Source organism: Nelusetta ayraudi, unplaced genomic scaffold (assembly GCF_046127955.1).
Source record: "Nelusetta ayraudi isolate G7.1 ecotype Tasmania unplaced genomic scaffold, CSIRO-AGI_Nayr_v1 ptg000110l, whole genome shotgun sequence".
Taxonomy (NCBI): domain Eukaryota; kingdom Metazoa; phylum Chordata; class Actinopteri; order Tetraodontiformes; family Monacanthidae; genus Nelusetta; species Nelusetta ayraudi.
Genome location: NW_027466160.1, coordinates 105001 through 124680, shown reverse-complemented (window position 1 = coordinate 124680; position 19680 = coordinate 105001). Strand labels below are relative to the sequence as shown.

Sequence of the window (19680 nt, the reverse complement as noted above, 5' to 3'; positions counted from 1 at the left end):
ACTTGTTGCTTTGTGTGTGGCATTTTGTTTTTATGGTATTTAAACCATGTGTGGACACGTGTGTGTGTCTGTGTGTGTGTGTGTGTGTGTGTGTGTGTGTGTGCAGATGTGAATCGTTTGTCATTACTGCAGCAGAAGAGTTTCCTTTACTGGTCAGCTGCTCCTCTGGGAGCCAATCAGCTCCGAGTGTGTCTCTGTAAATGAAAGTGTGTGTGTGTGTGTTAATGAAAGTGGAGGCTCCTGTGGGCGGATCGATCAGACGGCCACTGGACGTCTACAGCTGGGCAGCTGAGAGCAGCAGAGCCTGGCTGGTCGCTGCTCCTGTGCTCAACTTGTCTTCTTCTCGGAGAGGCAGCGGTGACGATGCTGCAGGTTCTCCTGGTTCTGCTACTGCTGACGGTCCACAGGATGAGTGGAGCTCGGGTCCTGAGTGGTGAGTCGTCTCAACGCAGATCATTTAATTCTTCTTCGTCTTCTTCTCTTTTTTCATCTTCTTCTTCTCTTTTTCCTTCTTCTTCTTCTTCTTCTTCTTCTTCTTCTTCTTCTTCTCTTTTTTCACCTTCTTCTTCTCTTTTTTCATCTCCTTTTTCTTCTTCTTCGTCTTCTTCTCTTTTTTCATCTCCTCCTTCTTCTTCTTCTTCTTCTTCACTTTTTTCTTCTTCTTCTTCTTTTTTTGTAGCCAAGAAGTCGTGATTCATTATCATTATTATTATTTTTTACTTTGATGAAATTAAGATTATTTATTATTTCCAATGAACCTCGAAATGATTTAAATATTTGTGATCTCCTTGAAACATCACAGATAATCTGACGCCGTGAGCAACTGTGAACGCTGTTTACAGTGGACATATGATGCTAAACGTAGCCACCAGTGGTTAGCAGAGGAACCTAGCCATGTCCGGACTGTCAGGGCTGAACCCAAGCAGTCTAGCATTCAGGGCTAACCCCTAGCAGTCTAGCATTCAGGGCTAATCCCTAGCAGTGTAGCATTCAGGGCTAACCCCTAGCAGTCTAGCATTCAGGGCTAACCCCTAGCCGTGTAGCATTCAGGGCTAACCCCTAGCAGTGTAGCATTCAGGGCTAACCCCTAGCAGTGTAGCATTCAGGGCTAACGCCTTGCAGTGTAGCATTCAGGGCTAACCCCTAGCAGTGTAGCATTCAGGGCTAATCCCTAGCAGTGTAGCGTTAGCAGCTGCTTTGTGACAAGGGTCAGACACAGAGCATATATATATTTCTCAGCTGCATTGTCATTCATTACCACGATCAATCTGCTCGGCTCTAACATTGTCTGCTGATGTCAGCGCGGCGCTGAATGATGACATCATCAGTTGAGAGAAATTAGTGTAATGGGGCAGTGAGGGAGGGAGCAGTAGTGATGATGATGCACCAGAGAATCCAGTTAATCAGCCAAAGTAGCTCAGAGAGCAGCTGGTTACACACACACACACACACACACACACGTTCTCTTGGCTTAGCATTAAACACTAAGCTAAGCAAGGCTATGGAAGCAGCTAAAAGAGCCACAATCAACCACTATGTGTGTGTGTGTGTCCAGGCCAGACGGTGTGTGTGGATGAGCAGCAGCAGCAGCAGCAGCAGCAGCAGCAGCAGCGGCGGCGGCTCTGCTACAAGATCGCCTACTTCCAGGACGTGTCGAGCCGCGTGGCCTTCAGCGAGGCGCTGCAGGCGTGCCAGACGGACGGTGGCTCGCTGCTCAGCATCCGGGGTCCGGACGAGCAGCGGCGCATTGAGGAGCTGCTAGAGGTCAGAGGTCACCGGTCGCTCGCATTAAAATCACAATGTGCAATTTGGAAAAAAAACATCCCGGTGAGTTGTTTTCAATGGAGTAATTTTGGCCACGCCTCCTTCTTCACCCCCCCACCCCCCTGTGTGCAGGAGCTGCGCTCGGGAGCAGTGGGCGCGGCCGAGGGAGGGAGGGGAGGCGGAATCGCCGACGGGGACTTCTGGATTGGGCTGAGCAGGGTGGAGGGAAGCACCCAGAGCAACGCACTGACTTCCTGTCCACACCTGTACACCTGGACCGACGGAAGCCCCGCCCCCTTTAGGTGAGACAAGACATCAGGTGATGATGATGAAGATGATGGCGGCTAAGGTGATGATGGTGTTGATATTGGAGATGATGATGTTGGTCATGATGAAGGCAATGACGGTGATTGTGATGATGATGATGGTGGTGATGAAGATGGTGTGATGACTGGTGATTGTGGTGGAGGTGATGATGATTTGGTTACGATGATGATGATGGTGATGGTGATGATGATGAAGATGATGATGAAGATGATGGCGCTGTTGCTCCAGGAACTGGTACTTTGATGAGCCGTCCTGCGGGGGCGAGGCCTGCGTGGTCATGTACCACCAGCCCACTGCACTTCCTGGTCTGGGCGGGGCTTACCTCTACCAGTGGAACGACGACCGCTGTAACATGAAGCACAACTTCATCTGCAAGTACGAGCCAGGTAGGCGGAGCCGGCCGCTGGTCTCCACCTGGTCCTGCCGCCACCAGGTGACCTCCTCTTACCTGTCTGTCTTCCAGAGAGCCACTCAGCCAAGGAGCACGGAGACACACCTGGGGGGCGGAGCCAAGGTCAGCAGCTGCAGCAGTGACAGGGGAGACTCTGCCCCCTATCTGTCTGTCTGGATGTACCTGCTCTTACATCTGTGTGTGTGTGTGTCAGAGTCCACAGACGGAGGGGGCGTGGTCAATCACGTTGCAGACACTGAGGACGTCCCTCCCCCTCAGGTGACCATGACCGGAGCCTCAGGTAACACTCATTGGTGGTCATGTGACCTGGCGTGTCGTCACTGCAGTGGAGACTCAGAGAGAGTGTGTGTGTGTGTGTGTGTGTGTGTGTGTGTGTGTGTGTGTGTGTGTGTGTGTGTGTGTGTGTGTGTGTGTGTGTGTGTGTGTGTGTGTGTAGGCATGCTGCTGGTGTACGTCATCATTCCCACAATCCCCCTGCTGCTGCTCATCCTGGTGGCTGCTGGGACCTGTTGCTTCCAGACGCTCAGCAGAAGGTGAGCCAGGAGAGTGTGTGTGTGTGTGTGTGTGTGTGTGTGTGTGTGTGTGTGTGTGTGTGTGTGTGTGTGTGTGTGTGTGTGTGTGTGTGTGTGTGTGTGTGTACTGCTTACTCAGTGATTATGACGGGTCAAACGCTCACACGTCTTGTTAACAGCAGGTGATTTACAGCAGCAGCTGGCCCAGAGCCCAGTTCCCTCTGTGTGTGTGTGTGTGTGTGTATGCGTGCGTGTGTGTGTACCTGGCATCTGTTCAGGTGTGCGACAGTAGAAATATGCTGGATCAGATGTCTGACTTGATGTTAGCTCGCAGGCTAGGCTAATCTCTCTCTCTCTCTGTCCCTCCAGCGCTCCTCCTCGCACCAAGACGGCCGTCAGCCAATCAAATCTGTGGATTTCCAAGACTCCGCTCAAAGCCAACAGTATGGCGGTCTGACTCCGCCCCCTCCCCAAAATCACTGTGACGGGTGGGCGGAGGTTCGTCGAGAATGAGCTGCTTCATTTGCTTATGTTTACTGTGGAACACACACACACACACACACACACACACACACACACACACACACACACACACACACACACACACACACACACACACACACACACACACACACACGTTTGTGATGTTACTGTGTCTTCACTTCCTGTTCTCAAATCTGTTGATAGGTGTCTCAATAAAAAAGAATGATATGTTTAAAGGTCAAAGGTCAACATCTGGCAACTGAACATTTTCTTTTAATCGATGCTGGAAACGTGTCCTTTTACATTAACTACGTGCTACACGTGAGCAAATGATACGGGCCGAAGGGGGCGGAGCCATTAGTCCTGTCAATCAAAGTCTGGTTCTTCCTGCCCTTAGTTCAGACGGTAACCTGCAGCATTGGCTCCGCCCCCTCGCCGCTCACCACCTCCACCTCCTCCTGCTTGTAGCTGATGACGTCGTCGCCGTTCACATCCTCGAAGAGGATGGGCGTGGCCTCGCCCTCCTCGCCCTCCTCACCGGGTGGCGGCCCCACGCCATGCACGCGGCGCCTGTGCTGCTTGAGGTTGCCGCGGCGGTTGAAGCGGGCGGGGCAGAGGTCGCAGGCGTGCGGCCGCTCGCCCGTGTGGATGATGGCGTGGCGGGCCAGCTGCGAGCGGCACTTCTTGTCCAGGCCGCACACGCCGCACACGAAGCTCTGTGGTGGGCGGTGCCCGTCAGCGTGCACGGCCCGGCGGTGGCGCCGCAGGTGGGCGGCGCGGCGGAAGCGCCGGGGGCAGAGGTCGCAGGCGTGCGGCCGCAGCTCGCTGTGCACCAGGGCGTGGCTGGCCAGCAGTGAGCGGAAGCGGAACACCTTGTTGCAGATGAGGCAGGGGAAGGGGGCGGGGCTTCGGCCTTGGCGGGCGGTGGCATTGGCGAGCGGGCGCGGCACTGCCACCTGCTGGCGGCGTCGCACCCGCTCGCCCGAGTGCAGGCGCGCGTGAGCCGCCAGCAGCGACTCGGACTTGAGGCGCCGCCCGCAGGTGAGGCAGGGGAATTGCGCCGTCGTGGCGTCTGTGTCCGGCGGCTGGTTTTCCTCGCCGCCGCCGTGCACCAGCAGCGTGTGGCGCCGCAGCTGATAGCGTCGGGCAAACTTTCGGCCGCAGGCGTCGCACAGGTGCGGCCGCTCGCCGCTGTGCGCCTGCAGGTGGGCGGCGAGCTGCGAGCGGCAGCGGAACTCCCGCCCGCACAGGTGGCACAGCAGCGAGGAGGAGGAGGGAGGAGGGGGCGGGGCAGCGGGGTCAGAGGCCCCGCCCTCTTCTCCCCCCTCCTCCCGGTGCACCACCCGGCGGTGGTGCTCCAGGTCGCTGGTCCTCATGTAGGCCTTGGGGCAGAGGGGGCAGCGGTGGGGTTTGACCCCGGAGTGGATGACCTCGTGCGTGCGCAGCCGCGAGCGGCAGCCGAAGGTCTTGCCGCAGGCGGAGCACAGCCACGTCTGCTGCGGGCGGCGGCGGTGGGGCCGGGCGGCGGCGCCGTGCGGGTGCAGGCGGGCCAGGTGGTGGCGCAGGTTGTCGCGGCGGTTGAAGCGTAGCGGGCACAGAGTACAGGCGAAGGGCTTCTGGCCCGTGTGGATGAAGGAGTGGCGGGCCAGACTGGAGCGGCTCTTCAGAACCTTGCCGCACACGTGGCAGCACACGCTGCCGCCGTCGCCGTCCGACTCCTGCTTCACCACACGCAGAGGGGCGCGCGCTGCTGGTGCTGCTGGGGGGCGGGGCTCTGCTGCACCTGGTGGGAGGGGTTCGGGGGAGGTGGTGAGTGAGGCAGCAGGGGTCAATCAGAGAAGTTCAGTGAGGGAGATTCAGAGTTGCAGTGTAACTCAGCTTGTGTTTTCTTCTGCACTATATTGTCCACTATAGACACTCAATGTTTGGATGTTTGTTTTGGGTCTGAATGGAGCCACTGAATGAGAGCACAACACACACCAGACCTGTCTGACAAACAAAGTATCACTCAATCAACTGGAGCTGATGATCAATACCTTCTTCAGGAGGAGTCCATGTGGGGTCTCCTCCATCCGCCGCCGCCTCCTCCTCCTCCTCCTCCTCCTGCTGCTGGTGCTGCTGCTGCTGCTGCTCCTCCTGCTGCTGCTGCTGCTGCCCCTCCCCCTCCTCCTCCTCCTCCTCTTCCTCATCAGAGGACGAGTGGCGACGGCGGCGAGGCTGCTGGCGGCGCCGCCGTCGCTGAGGGCTGTGATTGGCTGCTCGGTCAGGTGCGGCGCCCAGGGAGGGCGGTTTCCTGGGGGTCCTGGGCCTGGGCTGTGTGAGGGTGGGGGAGAGTTTGACAGGGGGCTGCACAGTCCTGGTCCTGGTCCTGGTCCTGGTCCCGGTCCCGGTCTGGTTGGTGGCACAGTGCTGCAGCAGAGCGCCCCCTTCCGGCCCGTCGGGACGAACCAGACACTGCAGCAGCATCGCGGACGAGCCTGCGGCAGAGACGACCAATCAATAATCAACCCTGTATCCTATAAATAATATGCCAGATCGTTAACCTGATCAATAGTTGGACAGGAAGTGGCTGATGTTCTGGGTCAGCACTTCAGTCACTTCCTGTTCATTCATGATTAAAGAACTTTATTTTTCACATGCTCATAGGGTGTGCAGTGGAATGTGAAAGTGGCAACACAATATTCACAGTAAACAAAGCGGCAGGAACAACAACAACAACAACCTGTTAGAAATATATATTATATATAAATACAAGAGAAGCACACCATTCACACGGGCATCTATATTGAAAAATATGTGGACGGTTTAAGCAATTATTGAAGTGACTAAAGTGACTGAAAGTACGTACAATGTGTTTGAGGGTAAGAATGCAACACGTTTTGTGCATCATCTGCACCATCAGTTTATTCAGGGCATAAAGGTAAAGTGTAGCGCCACCTATCAGGTCTTCAGGTGTGCCTCACCTGTGTGTGTCCAGCCCAGCTGCTGGGTCAGCAGGTCCACCTGGACCTCAGCGTCCCTCCTCTCCACGGAGTCACTCTGGCAGCCCACCTCCCTCCTCTGCACCTCCTCCTTCTCCAGCTCCTCCCACTGGCAGCCCACCTCCCTGCTCCTCTCCTGCTGCTCCTCCCCTCTCACCAGGAGCGCACAGAGCTCAGTCGACATGTTTCCCACGGCTCCTGAACACCACACAGGGGGGGGGGAACACAACACGCACACGCGTTAACCCAGTTGTTGAGCATTTAAACCTGATCCGGACCGGGACAGGTTGTTGGGATTCTGTCTCCGGCTCGCTCCGGAAGTCAGCATCACCGGCTGAACCGGGATCAATTTCACCTGCTTCCATAGTGAGCCGCTGTTAGCGTCAAGGCTAAGTCCACTAGCTCAGACACCCGGAAGTCACCCTTGTACCTTGCAGCCGCCTGCTCCCAGTGACCGGCTCCCTGCTCGGTGTGCCAGTCACCAGCTCACCGGCCTGCCGGCGGCTCTCCGTCAGTGTGCTGCCTCGGCTGGGATCACACACTCACTGACCCGCCGCCGTTCGTCAGTCACAAACTCTCTCCGACCAGCACCACTCAAATGCTAACAGCAGCAAGTGTTCGCCCCTGCAGGCAGAGCGGAGGTGTGGCTGCTTACCTTCCGCCGGGCTGCTCCTCCCTCCGGTCCAGCGGCACCACCACCACCAAAACAACAACCCAAAGTTTGGACACGAAACTCAGACTGAAGACGCCGCAGAGGGAAACGGAAACAGGCGCTCTTCTTCTTCTGCTGCTCGATGGGAACTTTCTTGTAGGTCTCTGCTGCCCTCCTCAGGCTACGGGACGCACTTGCAGCTGAATAGTCTGACCGGGAGTTTCTTCGCCTTCTTCCTTAACAGTTGATTTGACTGTTTTAACGTCGAATATAAATTGACCTTTCAATACTAACAGTATTATAGTTGCAAAGGTAGAAACGGCAAGTGTTTTTTTTTTTTAATGTGAGAAGAAGAAAATGCATTTATGTTTAAATAAAGGTATGTTTAATTATTAATGTGTCGTCCCACCTGCGGGCGGGAAGTTTTAATTATGCGACCGCGATGATGAACGCGTCATGAACGGCGTCAAAAGTTGTCTGAAAAAGTATTTTTCATTTTATTTTATTTTTATTTTTATTTTTTTTAATGTGGCTATAAAGTTGGCGAGATATGGCTCCCTGTAAGGGAAGTAGGGAGGAGGGGACGCGTAGCCGATTTCTCGAGTAAAATAGCTAAAATAGCTCAACGCTGCAATAGCTAACTGTGGCTAAAAGTGATAGCCCTGTTTTCGCGGCGCCTTCGCAGCAGTGAGAGTTGTTCAGCTATCAACTGTGGATCCAGTGTGTTGCTCAACCAAAGTGTCTCACATGTTGACGTTATCTCTCAGTGCCAACATGTTATTATTACCAGCCCCCATGTTGCCTCACAAGAAAACGGATATTACTTTTAATATTGTTAAGTAGGACTCCATCGCTAACAAGTTAGCCCAAGTTAGCCATTTATTTATTTTTTTTAATGCGATGGATGGTCCATTGTAAACCCAGTGTGCACTGTTTGAATCGGAGAGGACGAGGCCGTTGTTGTTTTGGGCTATGCAAAATATTAAAGCCCAAGTATCAGTACATCCCAGTTGGCCAGCTAGAAGAATTGTAAGAACTAGAATTGTAACAAATAACACACTGAACTCAACTCGTCAGTCCTGAATTGAACTTATTCTATGCAATTAGTTGATAACAATGTATTTGTGTATGATTGTCAGTGCCAAGTGAAAAGATGAAAAATGTCTCCAGTGCAGGAAGAACCAGGTAAGGAAACAACATAATCATTTATGTAAATAGTATGATGAACAACAGTGAATAAACATATAATAGAATATATTGTAATGAGTGTAGTCTTTAAGAAATGTACATTCCTCTTTTTGGTACATGTATTTATGGTGAATCACATCTTTGCATATTAGAGGAGGCAGTCAGAGAGAGAGAGCAATACGGGAGCAGAGCTACATACAGGTCATCAAGCCAAAGCAGCAGGGGAGGATTTAGGGGGTGAAGGCACTGGTCCTAACAGGTAAAGTTGGCTCAATATCTATTCACTCAGTTTGGCACACAAAGAATATAATTTCAAGAACAGCTGTTTTGATGGCTGGAATACTCAGCCAGAAAAAAAAAGTTCCTTTCTGCTTTATATGTTTAACTAACTTTAAATTAAAGAAAAGTTTACAGGAAGTTTTAAAAGATTTATCTTTCTCTTTTTAGTCAATCTTCCCCCCTATTATGGTTCTTTTCTGACACAAATATCAGAATGCACATTCAAAATAAGATAACAATATACAGGTTTTTTGTTTTTTGCCTCTGTAAGAACAAGGGTGAGTGGACTGTTGTGTTGGTGGCGGTGGGAGCGCTCATTCTGTGTTTAGCGGCCCTAATGCTCTGATTCTGTTGTACTGTATTTTGTACTGTACTGTTGTATTTTGAATGTGTAAAAGTGAAACGGTTTGCTGATAGTTTCCCAATAACTCACAGTGACGGCGAGTCAGTGCACTGACGGTGTTTATTGAGTCACAACGGAACAGAGAGAAAGAAAACACTGGCAGGCCGAGCCAGACCAGACTGGGCCGGTCCCAGTCCAGTCCTGGTTCAGTCCGACATGATTGTCTCTCTTTGTGCGAAACAGGAACAATAACAACAACAACACGGACAGCAGAACAACTGAGGGAATAAATACTTTCTTCCTGACTCCTATTTACACTATGAACAGTTGGAACCGCGACCGTCCAGCAGGGGGAGACACACACACAAGCATCACCTGGAAAGAACCGACAGAAAACTGGGGGTCATGCTGGAGTGAGCTGGAGACGGTCCGGTCCAGTTCAATCCAGTTCAGCTCAATTTTGGGTCCACTTAGTCCTTTTAATCTGATTATTGAACACCAACGAAGAAGACACAACACAGGTGGCCTGAGGGGCGGGGCCTCTGGAGTGAAGCGCTCAGCGAGGGAACCAATCATCAGGAGCTTCAGAGGAGAGCAGCGGCACCAGTGAAGAAGAAGAAGAAGAAGAAGAAGAAGAAGACGATGGGTGATGATACTGGTCCCACTGGTTCCAGCGGCACCACTGGGACTGAAGCCGAGAAGAGATGCATGCTGGGACACACGACAGGAAGTGATGTCACGCGGCACAGGTGAGTCCCGAGGTGAGAGAGTGGGCAGCAAAAGGAAGTTGTTATTACAGCAACACCCCTTCAAAATAAGTGTCAATCAGCAGCCAAGCTGCACAACAACAGCAGGAGAAACTTTTCCTGCTCCTGCTCCTCCTCCTTATCCTGCTCCTCCTTCTCGTTCTCCTCTTCCTCCTCCTGCTCCTCAGATGTCCATATGGATCTTCAGGCAGAGTTCAAATATTCTAGCGCCACCTCATAGCAGAATTTGTACTGTTCCTGTAGACACACACACAGACAAAACACACTTTAGCCAGTGTGTGTGTGTGTGTGTGTGTGTGTTTGTTTGTTTGGGTGTGTGTGTGTGTGTTACCAGCAGGTCCACCATGTTTGGCTTGTTGTTCCTCAACGTCTTGACGGCGTGGAAGACGTCGACGCAGCGCTGCTGCCTCAACATCTCGCACACGATGCTGATGCTGCAGAAGACGCCGCTCCGGCCGCCGCCGTTCCTGTAGGGGGAGACCTGGCTGTGATTCCCCTGTTCACCACTAGATGGAGGTAGCGCATCAGAGCACTCCGGAGCAGCAGAGGCGCTGCTCTGCGTCTGTGTTTTCAGTTGTGTTCAGTTGTGTAGTGTGGTGTAGTGCGTACAGGCAGTGCACCACGGTGCGGCCCTCCCCTCCGTCGTACTCCTCCTGCCACTTGTCCACCTGGTGCACCAGCTTGAGGAAGGAGCGCTTGGAGACGGGGGTGTCCCGGTACATGGGCCAGCCCAGGAACTGGAACTGCTGCACCATCCGGTAGCCGTCCTGGGGCTGGCGGGGTCAGAGAGAGCACAGGGCCACAGCCGATTCAAATCAAACGCACCCTGATCTCACGGCTGAGAGAGAGAGACGGTGAGTGGAGGAAAAGAAGACGAGAGGTCGTGGCTGAGGAGGGAGAAAATGGGGGGAAGGAAGAGAGAAAAGAGGACGGATGGGGCAAAGAGGATGAGGAATAAAGGAGGAGAGGGAGGAGGAGGAAGGATAAGAAGAGAAAGGATGGAAGAAAGGAAGAAGGATGACATGAGGAAGGATGGGGGAAGGAGGGAAAGAGAAAGGATGGAGGGGAGAGATGATGGAAGGAAGGAGGGGAACGGAGGCAAGAAGTGGAGGGAATGAGGAGGATGGAGGGAAGAAAAAAGGGAAGGAGGGAGGATGGAGGGAAAAAAAGAGGAAACAGGCGCTAACGCTGATGCGAGGAGACGGCGTTGGAATCAAACGCCCTGCAAACTCAGGCGGGTGGGGACGGATCAAACGCAGCACAAATGTTGGGAGACACCGGGAGGAAATGAGGCCCCAATCAGCCACCGAGCAGCCCAAACTCAGCCCGACAGGGAGGTGAGCGCCGCCGAATCAAACGCATTCTGATCTAAATTCGCTCAAACAGGCGGGAAATGGAGGTTGTGATCAAACAACGCATATCAAAAAACCAGCCCGGATCAGGCTGCAGGCTGGAAGGAGGTCGAAATCAAACACACCCCGGCTGGAGGAGCCCGCTAACAGCTGCTAGCATCGCTAATAACCAGCCCACTGCTAACATTAGCAGCAAACACACCACAGAAGAAGAAGGAGGGCATCTTGACTTCGAGGTCGTCCACAGGTGGACAGGAAGTAAAGCCGCTCTTCTTCTTCTGTGGTGTGTTTTGGTCCCACCCATCCACTTCCTGTGGCCCCATCCATGTGACCCCATTCACCCACTCACTTCTTCTGGACCGACCCACCCACTTCCAGTGGCCCCACCCTCTACCCATCGCTCACTTCCTGTGGCTCCACCCACCCACTGCCTGTGGCCCCACCCCCTCCACCCACCCGGGCTGTGTTGTAGATCCTGAAGATGCGGCTGATGACGTCCTCCTCCAGGTCAGCTGACACAAACTCCACCTGCAGGGAGCCCAGCCGGTGGAGGCCGTTCTCCGGCCAGTACTGTGGACACAGCTGGGTGGGGGTGGAGCCAGAGAGACAGAGGGGGCGGGGTTTACTTCACACAGTCCACCCAGCTTGCGTTAATACTGTGTTTCTGTGTGCGTGTGTGTGTGCGCCACCTGTGCAGGGTCAACGTCGTTGAGCATGACAATGGAGGTGCAGTGGTAGTCGAGCACCAGGCGCCAGAAGTCCTTGACTGTGTTGGGCAAAGGATGCTGGGTAACGATGAAGGCCGACGGCTGCTTGTAGCTCTGCAACACGACAGTAGGTGGCGACGTCTTCACTTCTGACCAGGTTGGGGGGGGGGGACTTGTGTGTGTGTGTGTGTGTGTGTGTGTGTGTGTGTATATTCATTTTAGGTCAGCTTCTTCTATTCCCTTCGGTTAGTTTAGCTTTTCTATCAGCTTAGCATTATAGCTCATTGAGGCTATGGAAACAGCTATCTACAGGTAAAAACTCACATTCACGAAAGTGTGTGTGTGTGTGTGTGTGTGTGTGTGTGTGTGTGTGTGTGTGTGTGTGTGTGTGTGTGCGACATACGTCCATGAGGGCAGCATTGATGTAGTTGGAGCTCTCTCCGTCGATGGTGATGAGGAAGGGCAGGCAGCGGTCGGGCGGCAGCACGTCCATGCACCGGTTCTTCTCGTGGTTGCGCGGCAGCAGCGCGATGCTGCAGTCCTCCACCCTCAGGGTGGGCGTCACCATGTTCAGCGTCTGCACACGGCCACACGTCACGTCAGCACCCCCCCAAAACAACACTCTGTTGTGGCCCCCTGGTGGCCACTTGCAATACCACTGCATGGCCAGCGAGGACCCCTGGTGGCCGCCTGCAGTACTGTCCATGCAGTAGTATTGCAGGTGGCCACCAGGGGGCCTCGCTGGTCATCTTTGTGTGCACCCTCCATTCCCCCCCCCCCCCCCCCCCCCGTGGCTGCCTGCTGTACTACAGCTGCAAGACACTGATTTTAGATGCCGATTTAAAAAAGTGGAGGCGGGTCGGTTGTGTCTTTCTGGCCGCCTGATTGGCTGTGGGGTGGTGTAGAAGTGGCCGTGGCCTCACCCTGAACTCCTCCTTGATCTGGCTGGAGTTGGTCTGCGGCTCCAGCCGGTTCATGTCGTAGTAGACGGAGCGCAGCTGGCCGGCTGGCACGGCCGTGTCGCCGCACAGACACGCCTCCAGGATGGCGTCGTGGATGAAGACGTACTGCTCCTGGTGGGAGACAGGAGAGGAGGGTGGCGCCGGTGAGTACCCGCCGCTGCCCGCCCCCTTCCCTCCTTCCTACCCACCACCCCCCCCTACCTCCTGCTCTCAGCTATGATTGACAGGTGGACGTTTTGGGGCTGAAATGTCACTTCATAAGTGATTCATGTCGGGATGAGAAGGTCCCCCCCCTCCCCCCACCCTCTGTCTCTTCCTGTCAGTCTCACTCTGATGACATCACTAGGCCCCGCCCACCGACATACCTCGGTCTGCACCATGTTGACCCGTCGCGCCCGCAGCTCCCGCACGCAGTTGTAGATGTCGACCACGCCCTCTCGCTCGGCCATGTCCAGCATGATGTCGATGACAATGAAGCAGCCGGTGCGCCCCGCCCCCGCGCTGACACACACACACACACACACACACACACACACACATGGAGAGAAACACACCAGGGTTACAGCCTGTGCTGCTTTAAAATGCTGTGACAGCCAGCGGTGGCTGTGCTGAGGGAGACACAGGTGTGTGTGTCTGTGTGTGTGCGTACCTGCAGTGCACCACGGTGGGGCCGGCAGTGGGCGGAGTCTTGGCTTTGACCCGGCGGATGAAGCCCAGCAGGCCGGTGGCGTGCAGCGGGACGCCGTGGTCGGGCCAGCCGGTGAAGTGGAACTGACGGATCTCCCTGATCTCAGCCACGCCCCTCTGAGACACACACACACACGTGGTCAGTCAGTGTGTGTGTGTGTGTGTGTGTGTGTGTGTGTGTGTGTGTGATCCAGTGTGCGTGTGTGTCCCACCTTCTCCACGGCGAAGGTCCTGATGACATATTCTGACAACAGCTGAGTCTCGATCAGCGTCACCTTCATGTCCCCGTAGATCTCAGTGTCGTCCGGCCAGTACTTACAGCACTTGACCTGCACACACACACACACACACACACACACACACACACACACAGGCACGCACACACACAGGGAGACAGAAGAAAGAAATGAACTCGTTAATGAAACATAAACAGAACAAAGCAGCTGATATTAAAATCTCATTAGAGGCCCCTCCCTCCCCTCCTGTCCCCCTCCCCCACCTCCCTCATTAGCAGCTAATTAGCACCCAGCTAATCACACTGTCACCACGGCAACAAACGACACACGCAGGGGCGGAGGTTTGTGTCGCTGTGTGTGTGTGTGTGTGTCACACGCAGCAGCAGACAATCAGCCTGATGTATCCCACAATCCCCCAGTGCGGCCTCTCCTGGAGAGGGGGACGCATCCCCGGTGCATTGTGGGTAATGAGAGCAGGGACTGTGAGAAGTGGCCTCTCAGTGTGTGTGTGTGTGTGTGTGTGTGTGTGTGTGTGTGTGTGTGTGTGTGTGTCCCTGTCTGGTCCTGTCCTGTCCTGAGGGGGGCGCTGTTCTGCACCATGTGTGTGTGTGTGCGTGTGCGTGTGCGTGTGTGTGTGTGTGTGTGTGTGTGTGTGTGTGTGTGTGTCACTCAGATGTGCTGATGGACGGAGCCGATGATGAGCAGCAATAACCTGACAGGTGCACTCTGGGAAATGAAGTCCCAAACTTCATCAGAGAGATGCCGCCAGCTGCCGACAACTCTGTGTGTTTGTGTGAGTGCGTGTGTGTGTGTGTGTGTGTGTGTGTGTGTGTGTGTGTGCGTGCGTGCGCACTCACCCGCCCCACCTCCACCAGGTTGGTTGCCATGACGATGGCGGCCGTGTTCTCCTGCCAAACCATCCGCCAGAAGTCGTACGCTGTCTCCTGCATGGGCCCTACACACACACACACACACACACAAACACACACACACACACACACAGAAAATGTTTTTAATCACTGTTGACAGTCTGTGTTGACGTGCTAATTAGTTAATGTTAATCCATCCCTGTTTTTAACTGCAAGCATCTGCACACACACACACACACACACACACACACACACACAAACACAGGTTTGTTCAGGAGGAAACCTTCTGATGTGTGTGTGTGTGATTCTTACCTTGTGTTGCGATGTAGTGGTTGGGTCTGTGGTAACCCTAACACAACACAGCACAATACAACCTTTATTAAACTGGCATCACATGGTCTTTGTGTGTGTGTGTGTGTGTGTGTGTGTGTGTGTGCATGTGTATGTGTGTGAGTGTGTGTTTGTTCCTCACTTACGTCCACATAGTTTGCGTTGATGTAGTCCGAGCCGCTCTCTCCATCCTGAGGCTGCAGGCGCACACGCGAGTGGTCATCTAACACACACACACACACAAACACACACACACACACACACAGGCTAATTGGAGCTTGGCTTGTTGTGGCTGCTGGATTTAATCACCTCTAATTAGTTTGTACTGAATAATTAACAACAACTCCATTACATTAATTCAGCGGAATTACATAAACAAACTGAAGCCGTGTGTGTGTGTGTGTGTGTGTTTGTGTGCATGCACGTGTGTGCATGTGCATGCACACGCCTCATACATTATTAATGCAGAGATTCTCACTTTGATGATATTTAGTGGAGAAAAAAGAAACTAAATAGAGCTTCTTCTTCATTAAAGTTTCACATTTCCCATTAAAACCTCGATCTCTAATTCATCAATAACCTTTATTGATCATCAATATTAATGAAGCTATCTAATCAATAATAAAGCCGTCGTTCAGTCAAACACTGATCGGTGGCGATGCTGACAGAGGGGAGAGGGAGGGCCCTCCTCATGCCTGCGGCTGATTGGCTGTCATCCCTGTCACTGTTATCTCAGGTTAACACAGGTGTGTGTGTGTGTGTGTGTGTTTGTGTTATTGTCATGCCTGCAGGCCACCGTAGTTCCCAACAGCAAATCACACCCTCATTAACATAACCCCCTGCCTCGGACAGTGTGTGTGTGTGTGTGTGTGTGTGTGTGTGTGGCCGGTGGCTTGATAGCACATTAGCTTCAGTGCAGGTCACATGACCTGGAGTGGAGCGCCACCACGTGGTGTGATGTGACGTGAGATCAGCAGTGAAGGCCGACAGCTGCCAGTCTGTTCTATCTAGTCTAATGCTGGCTGGCTGACTGGAGGCAAGCAGGCAGGCCAGCGGGCAGGCAGGCCAGCGGGCAGGCAGGCAAGTGCGGTGCTGCCACCTACAGGCGATGATGTTGCCGTAGCGGTTCTTCATGCGGTTCTCGTCCTTCTTGGCCGAGTCCCACGGAGCCGACTGTCCCTCCAGAAAACTCTGAGGAGACAAAGAGGCCGACTGATGACACTCACACACTGCATGAATAATGCACAGGGTGTGTGTGTGTGTGTGTGTGTGTGTGTGTGTGTGTGTGTGTGTGTGTGTGTGTGTGTTTAGTGGAGGGAGGGAGCAACAATATAACATCACACACACACACTGATCAATACATTGTGACAATCTACCTCTCTGTGTGCGTTAGACTATCTGTTTGATTGTGTGTGTGTGTGCGTGTGTGTGAGCGCGCACTTCATCTCTGTCTCGCACACACACACTTTGATCCTCTGCAGGTTTCCTGGGTCGCTCATTAAAATTCCTCCAGACAGATGTGTGTGTGTGTGTGTGTGTGTGTGTGTGTGTGTGTGTGACGGCAGTCTAACGGCTCTAGACATCCATCAAACCACGAGGTGAGTGATGTCACACGTCTCACACACACACACACACACACACACACACACACACACACACACATTAATGACTGACAGTGACAAACAAAGGAGGGGAAAAAATAAAACGAAGACAGAAAATGAACTAATGGCTGCTGGCTTTGTGTGTGTGTGTGTGTGTGTGTGTGTGTGTGTGAGTGACTGACTGACAATGGTGCCATCTTGTTAACTATTATTCTACCAGAATGTGCTAGCCTGAATGCTAATGCTAGCATTAAGTGGAGACCGTTGCTGAGTTTCCACAAAATGTCGGAATTTTAATCAGAATTTATTTTGGGGGGGTGGGGGGGGGGTCTTCTTTAAAACGGAAAAAACAGAAATGCAAGTGAGAGCCCTGTTTTCCAGGCAGCCAATTGAATTTAATGAGGCAGTGGCAGCAGGGGCCAATGGGAACACTGCGTTCAGCTGACAGCCAGCCGGTCGACCAGGAAGTTGCTCACAGGGCAACTCTGATTGGCCGTCGACACATCCGACGGTGAGTGTGGGTTTAGTGCGTCCATCAGCTGTGACCGATCGATTCGCTTCATTCGAACATAATTGATAATCGTTGCATTGGTCAGCCGTGATCGCTGACCAATCAGAACCATCAGTCAGTCTGACACACAGAGGGATGGAAGGAAATGTTGGAGTGCAGATGCTAACGCTAACGGCTCACGGCTGGCGGACAGACAGGGTGTGTGTGGATGGCATGGTGATAGCGGGCTAGCGGGCTAGCTGGCTCAGCCAATGAGGAAACAGGAAGAGAGGAGTCTTACCTCGTTCAGCTGTCCAATCAGGTTAATGAGCAAAGAGGGAGACAACAGTTGTCAGCCAATTAGCAGCAGCAATTCATTCACAGATCAATAGTGCTGATCAGTGGGGCGCTGATCATGAACAAGACGTGACGTCATCCGTGTGTTGACTGAAGCACAGAGAGGACCAGTGTGCCCCCTTCAGCTCCAGTGTGACCAGTAAGACCTCCAGTCTGGGACCTCCAGCAGCCTGTCTCACCTCCTGCTTCATTGGACTGGACTTCCTACTTTACTTCCTGCCTCACTTCCTGTTTCATGAGACCGGACTTCCTCCTTTGCTGGCTGTGTCTCAATGCAGGGTCTGCATCCTTGGAAGCCTGCATTTGAAGGCCAGTGATGTCATAGCACTGCGTGAAGGCCTAATCCCCATTCACTAAAATTCAAAAGAGGCCCAAAATCCGCCCTTCAAATGCGTCCTCCTCCTTGCCGATTCGGAGGACGCACCCCCACTATCCTTCACGGCCTCCCGTATCCCAGGCTAGACCCTCCCATTTGGTTAAAGACAAGTTGTCCTTCTAAGGAACCGGCCAACAGAGCGGGACCCTGAATTGAGACACAGCCACTGCCTGCCTCACTTCCTGCTTCATTAGACTGGACTTCCTGTTTCACTTCCTGCTTTACAAGACTGGATTTCCTGCTTTATTAGACTGGACTTCCTGCCTCATTAGCCTGCTCAGACAAGTTTGCATCTTTTCATCTTTTTCTGTCAGATGTAAACATCTGCTGGTTCACACTGGTTTAACTGATTCACACTGGTTCACACTGGTTCACACTGGTTTAACTGGAATTAAACCAGTCTAGCTGGAGTTGGACTGGTTTCTGGTTTTCACTTCTAACTTTCTGCAAATAGAGTGAAAAATGTGTGTGTGTGTGTGTGTGTGTGTGTGTGTGTGTGTGTGTGTGTGTGTACTAAGTATGTATAATGGATTAGCCCTGAGGGCTCCTGCTAGCAGGCAGCTAGACCTGAGCACACACACACACATACACACACACAGACAGCTCTTCCCTGCTTTGGCCCATTAGCTGGAGGGAAGATCTATAATGTATGTGTGTGTGTGTGTATGTGTGTGTGTGTGTGTGTGTGTGAGAGAGAGAGAGTGTACAGGTAAGTAACATCCATTAGTAAGTTTCTCTGCTGATGAAAATGGGTAAACATGTCGAGTGCAACGCTCTCTCTCTCACACACACATACTCTGATGCTGTGTTCTGTCTTTTCTGGTTGATGAAATGATCAGAAGTATCACCACAACATTTATTAACTTAGTGTGTGTGTGTGTGTGTGTGTGTGTGTGTGTGTGTGTGTGTGTGTGTGTCAGTAGAGACAGTAGAAACAGGAAATGAGAGTTGATGATGTTTCAGTTGAAATCAGCGAGATGAATAATGGAAGGATGCTCGGGGCAGTGCAGGCTATTTACTGGCACTCTGGAAGATGACTGTCTGTCTGTCTGTCTGTCTCTCTCTGTCTGTCTGTCTCTCTGTCTGTCTCTCTGTCTCTCTGTCTGTCTCTCTGTCTGTCTCTGTCGGTTTGTACCCGTGAGAGGAGGTCACTCCTTGTAAAGTTGTCAGGTGTCCATGGTGGGCGGGGCTTGTTAGTGAGTGTGGGTGTGTCTCCGGGGGGGGCCCTGACAGTCCATTTGGCGCTGACACGATGGTGTCCTGTAGGGGCAGCAGCACCACCACCAGCAGGGGGCAGCCGTGTCCTCACCTCGTACTCCTCCTTGAAGCCGTAGCCCTCGGAACACTTCATCTGGGTGATGTGCTGCAGCAGGTCGGCCACCCGGATGGCCGGGTGCAGCTGGGCCGTCTGGTATGGCACCGCCTCTCGCTCCGCCTCCCGCTGCTTGTAGTGCGACTGGACCAGGCTGCTGGTCTCACTGGTCATGGTGTGGCTGTCATCTGTGTGTGTGGGGAGAGGGGGGGGGGGCAACAGCACAGGGGTCAGAGGCTCCTCCACCCACCAGGCGGGAGGTCAGACAGACAGACAGACGGGATGGTGGTTGACGTGGTGGCGGCGCTGCTCTCGGGGGGCGCGGCCAAGGTAGTGGGCGGCGGCCATCTCTCCTCGGGGCACGGAGCAGCGCCGTTACCGCGGCAACGGGAATGTATGGCACACACACACATCACATGACAGCGGATCACATGACTGGAGGGGGATCAGGATTGGCCCCCGTTTATGGTGGTCCCAGTACTACTGGTGTGGTCCCAGTATACAGTGTACATTATACTGGTGTGGTCCCAGTGCTAATGGTGTATTATACTGGGTTGGTCCCAATGCTACTGGTCCCAGTACACTGGTGTACTCTACTGGTGGGGTCCCAGTGCTAATGGTGTATTATACTGGTACAGTGGTGTACTCTGCTGGTGTGGTCCCAGTATACAGTGTGTGTTATGCTTATACTGG

At 53.2% G+C, this 19680-nt stretch overlaps 3 protein-coding genes across 6 annotated transcripts in view; 1 reads left to right on the top strand and 2 right to left on the bottom strand.

The window, feature by feature from the left end:
- The first annotated feature begins 85 nt into the window (after positions 1–85).
- chodl (chondrolectin) lies at positions 86–3650 on the top strand. Its single transcript, XM_076049178.1, has 8 exons — positions 86–433; positions 1556–1764; positions 1897–2066; positions 2320–2477; positions 2555–2605; positions 2697–2783; positions 2940–3036; positions 3385–3650. Exons 1-8 carry the CDS (start codon positions 364–366, stop codon positions 3470–3472), a joined length of 930 nt encoding a protein of 309 aa, XP_075905293.1. The 5' UTR covers positions 86–363; the 3' UTR covers positions 3473–3650.
- Positions 3651–3754: 104 nt separating this feature from the next.
- Positions 3755–7277, bottom strand: LOC142903472 (zinc finger Y-chromosomal protein 1-like). 2 transcript variants are annotated; one of them, XM_076049137.1, is made up of 4 exons: positions 6910–7277; positions 6462–6677; positions 5535–5975; positions 3755–5281 (listed from the first exon to the last, which is right to left on the bottom strand). In XM_076049137.1, the coding sequence occupies exons 2-4, from the start codon at positions 6661–6663 to the stop codon at positions 3897–3899; spliced, it is 2028 nt and encodes a 675-aa protein (XP_075905252.1). In that variant the 5' UTR covers positions 6664–6677; positions 6910–7277; the 3' UTR covers positions 3755–3896. The 2 variants fall into 2 exon arrangements, with proteins under 2 accessions (XP_075905252.1, XP_075905253.1); XM_076049138.1 differs by having other exon boundaries at positions 7135–7275.
- Positions 7278–9043: 1766 nt separating this feature from the next.
- The window catches only part of LOC142903415 (receptor-type tyrosine-protein phosphatase mu-like), a 45179-nt gene continuing 34542 nt past the window's right edge, over positions 9044–19680 (bottom strand). For all 3 annotated transcript variants that reach the window (XM_076049007.1, XM_076049009.1, XM_076049010.1), the window contains 15 exons: positions 18985–19175; positions 15955–16042; positions 14998–15074; positions 14834–14870; positions 14510–14607; positions 13629–13745; positions 13379–13533; positions 13095–13230; positions 12691–12840; positions 12171–12344; positions 11750–11881; positions 11517–11642; positions 10318–10481; positions 10040–10175; positions 9044–9945 (listed from right to left, as the gene is read on the bottom strand). In XM_076049007.1, the coding sequence (XP_075905122.1) occupies positions 9892–9945; positions 10040–10175; positions 10318–10481; positions 11517–11642; positions 11750–11881; positions 12171–12344; positions 12691–12840; positions 13095–13230; positions 13379–13533; positions 13629–13745; positions 14510–14607; positions 14834–14870; positions 14998–15074; positions 15955–16042; positions 18985–19175 (1835 nt within the window). In that variant the 3' untranslated portion in view covers positions 9044–9891. The remainder of the gene's footprint in view (positions 9946–10039; positions 10176–10317; positions 10482–11516; positions 11643–11749; positions 11882–12170; positions 12345–12690; positions 12841–13094; positions 13231–13378; positions 13534–13628; positions 13746–14509; positions 14608–14833; positions 14871–14997; positions 15075–15954; positions 16043–18984; positions 19176–19680) is intronic.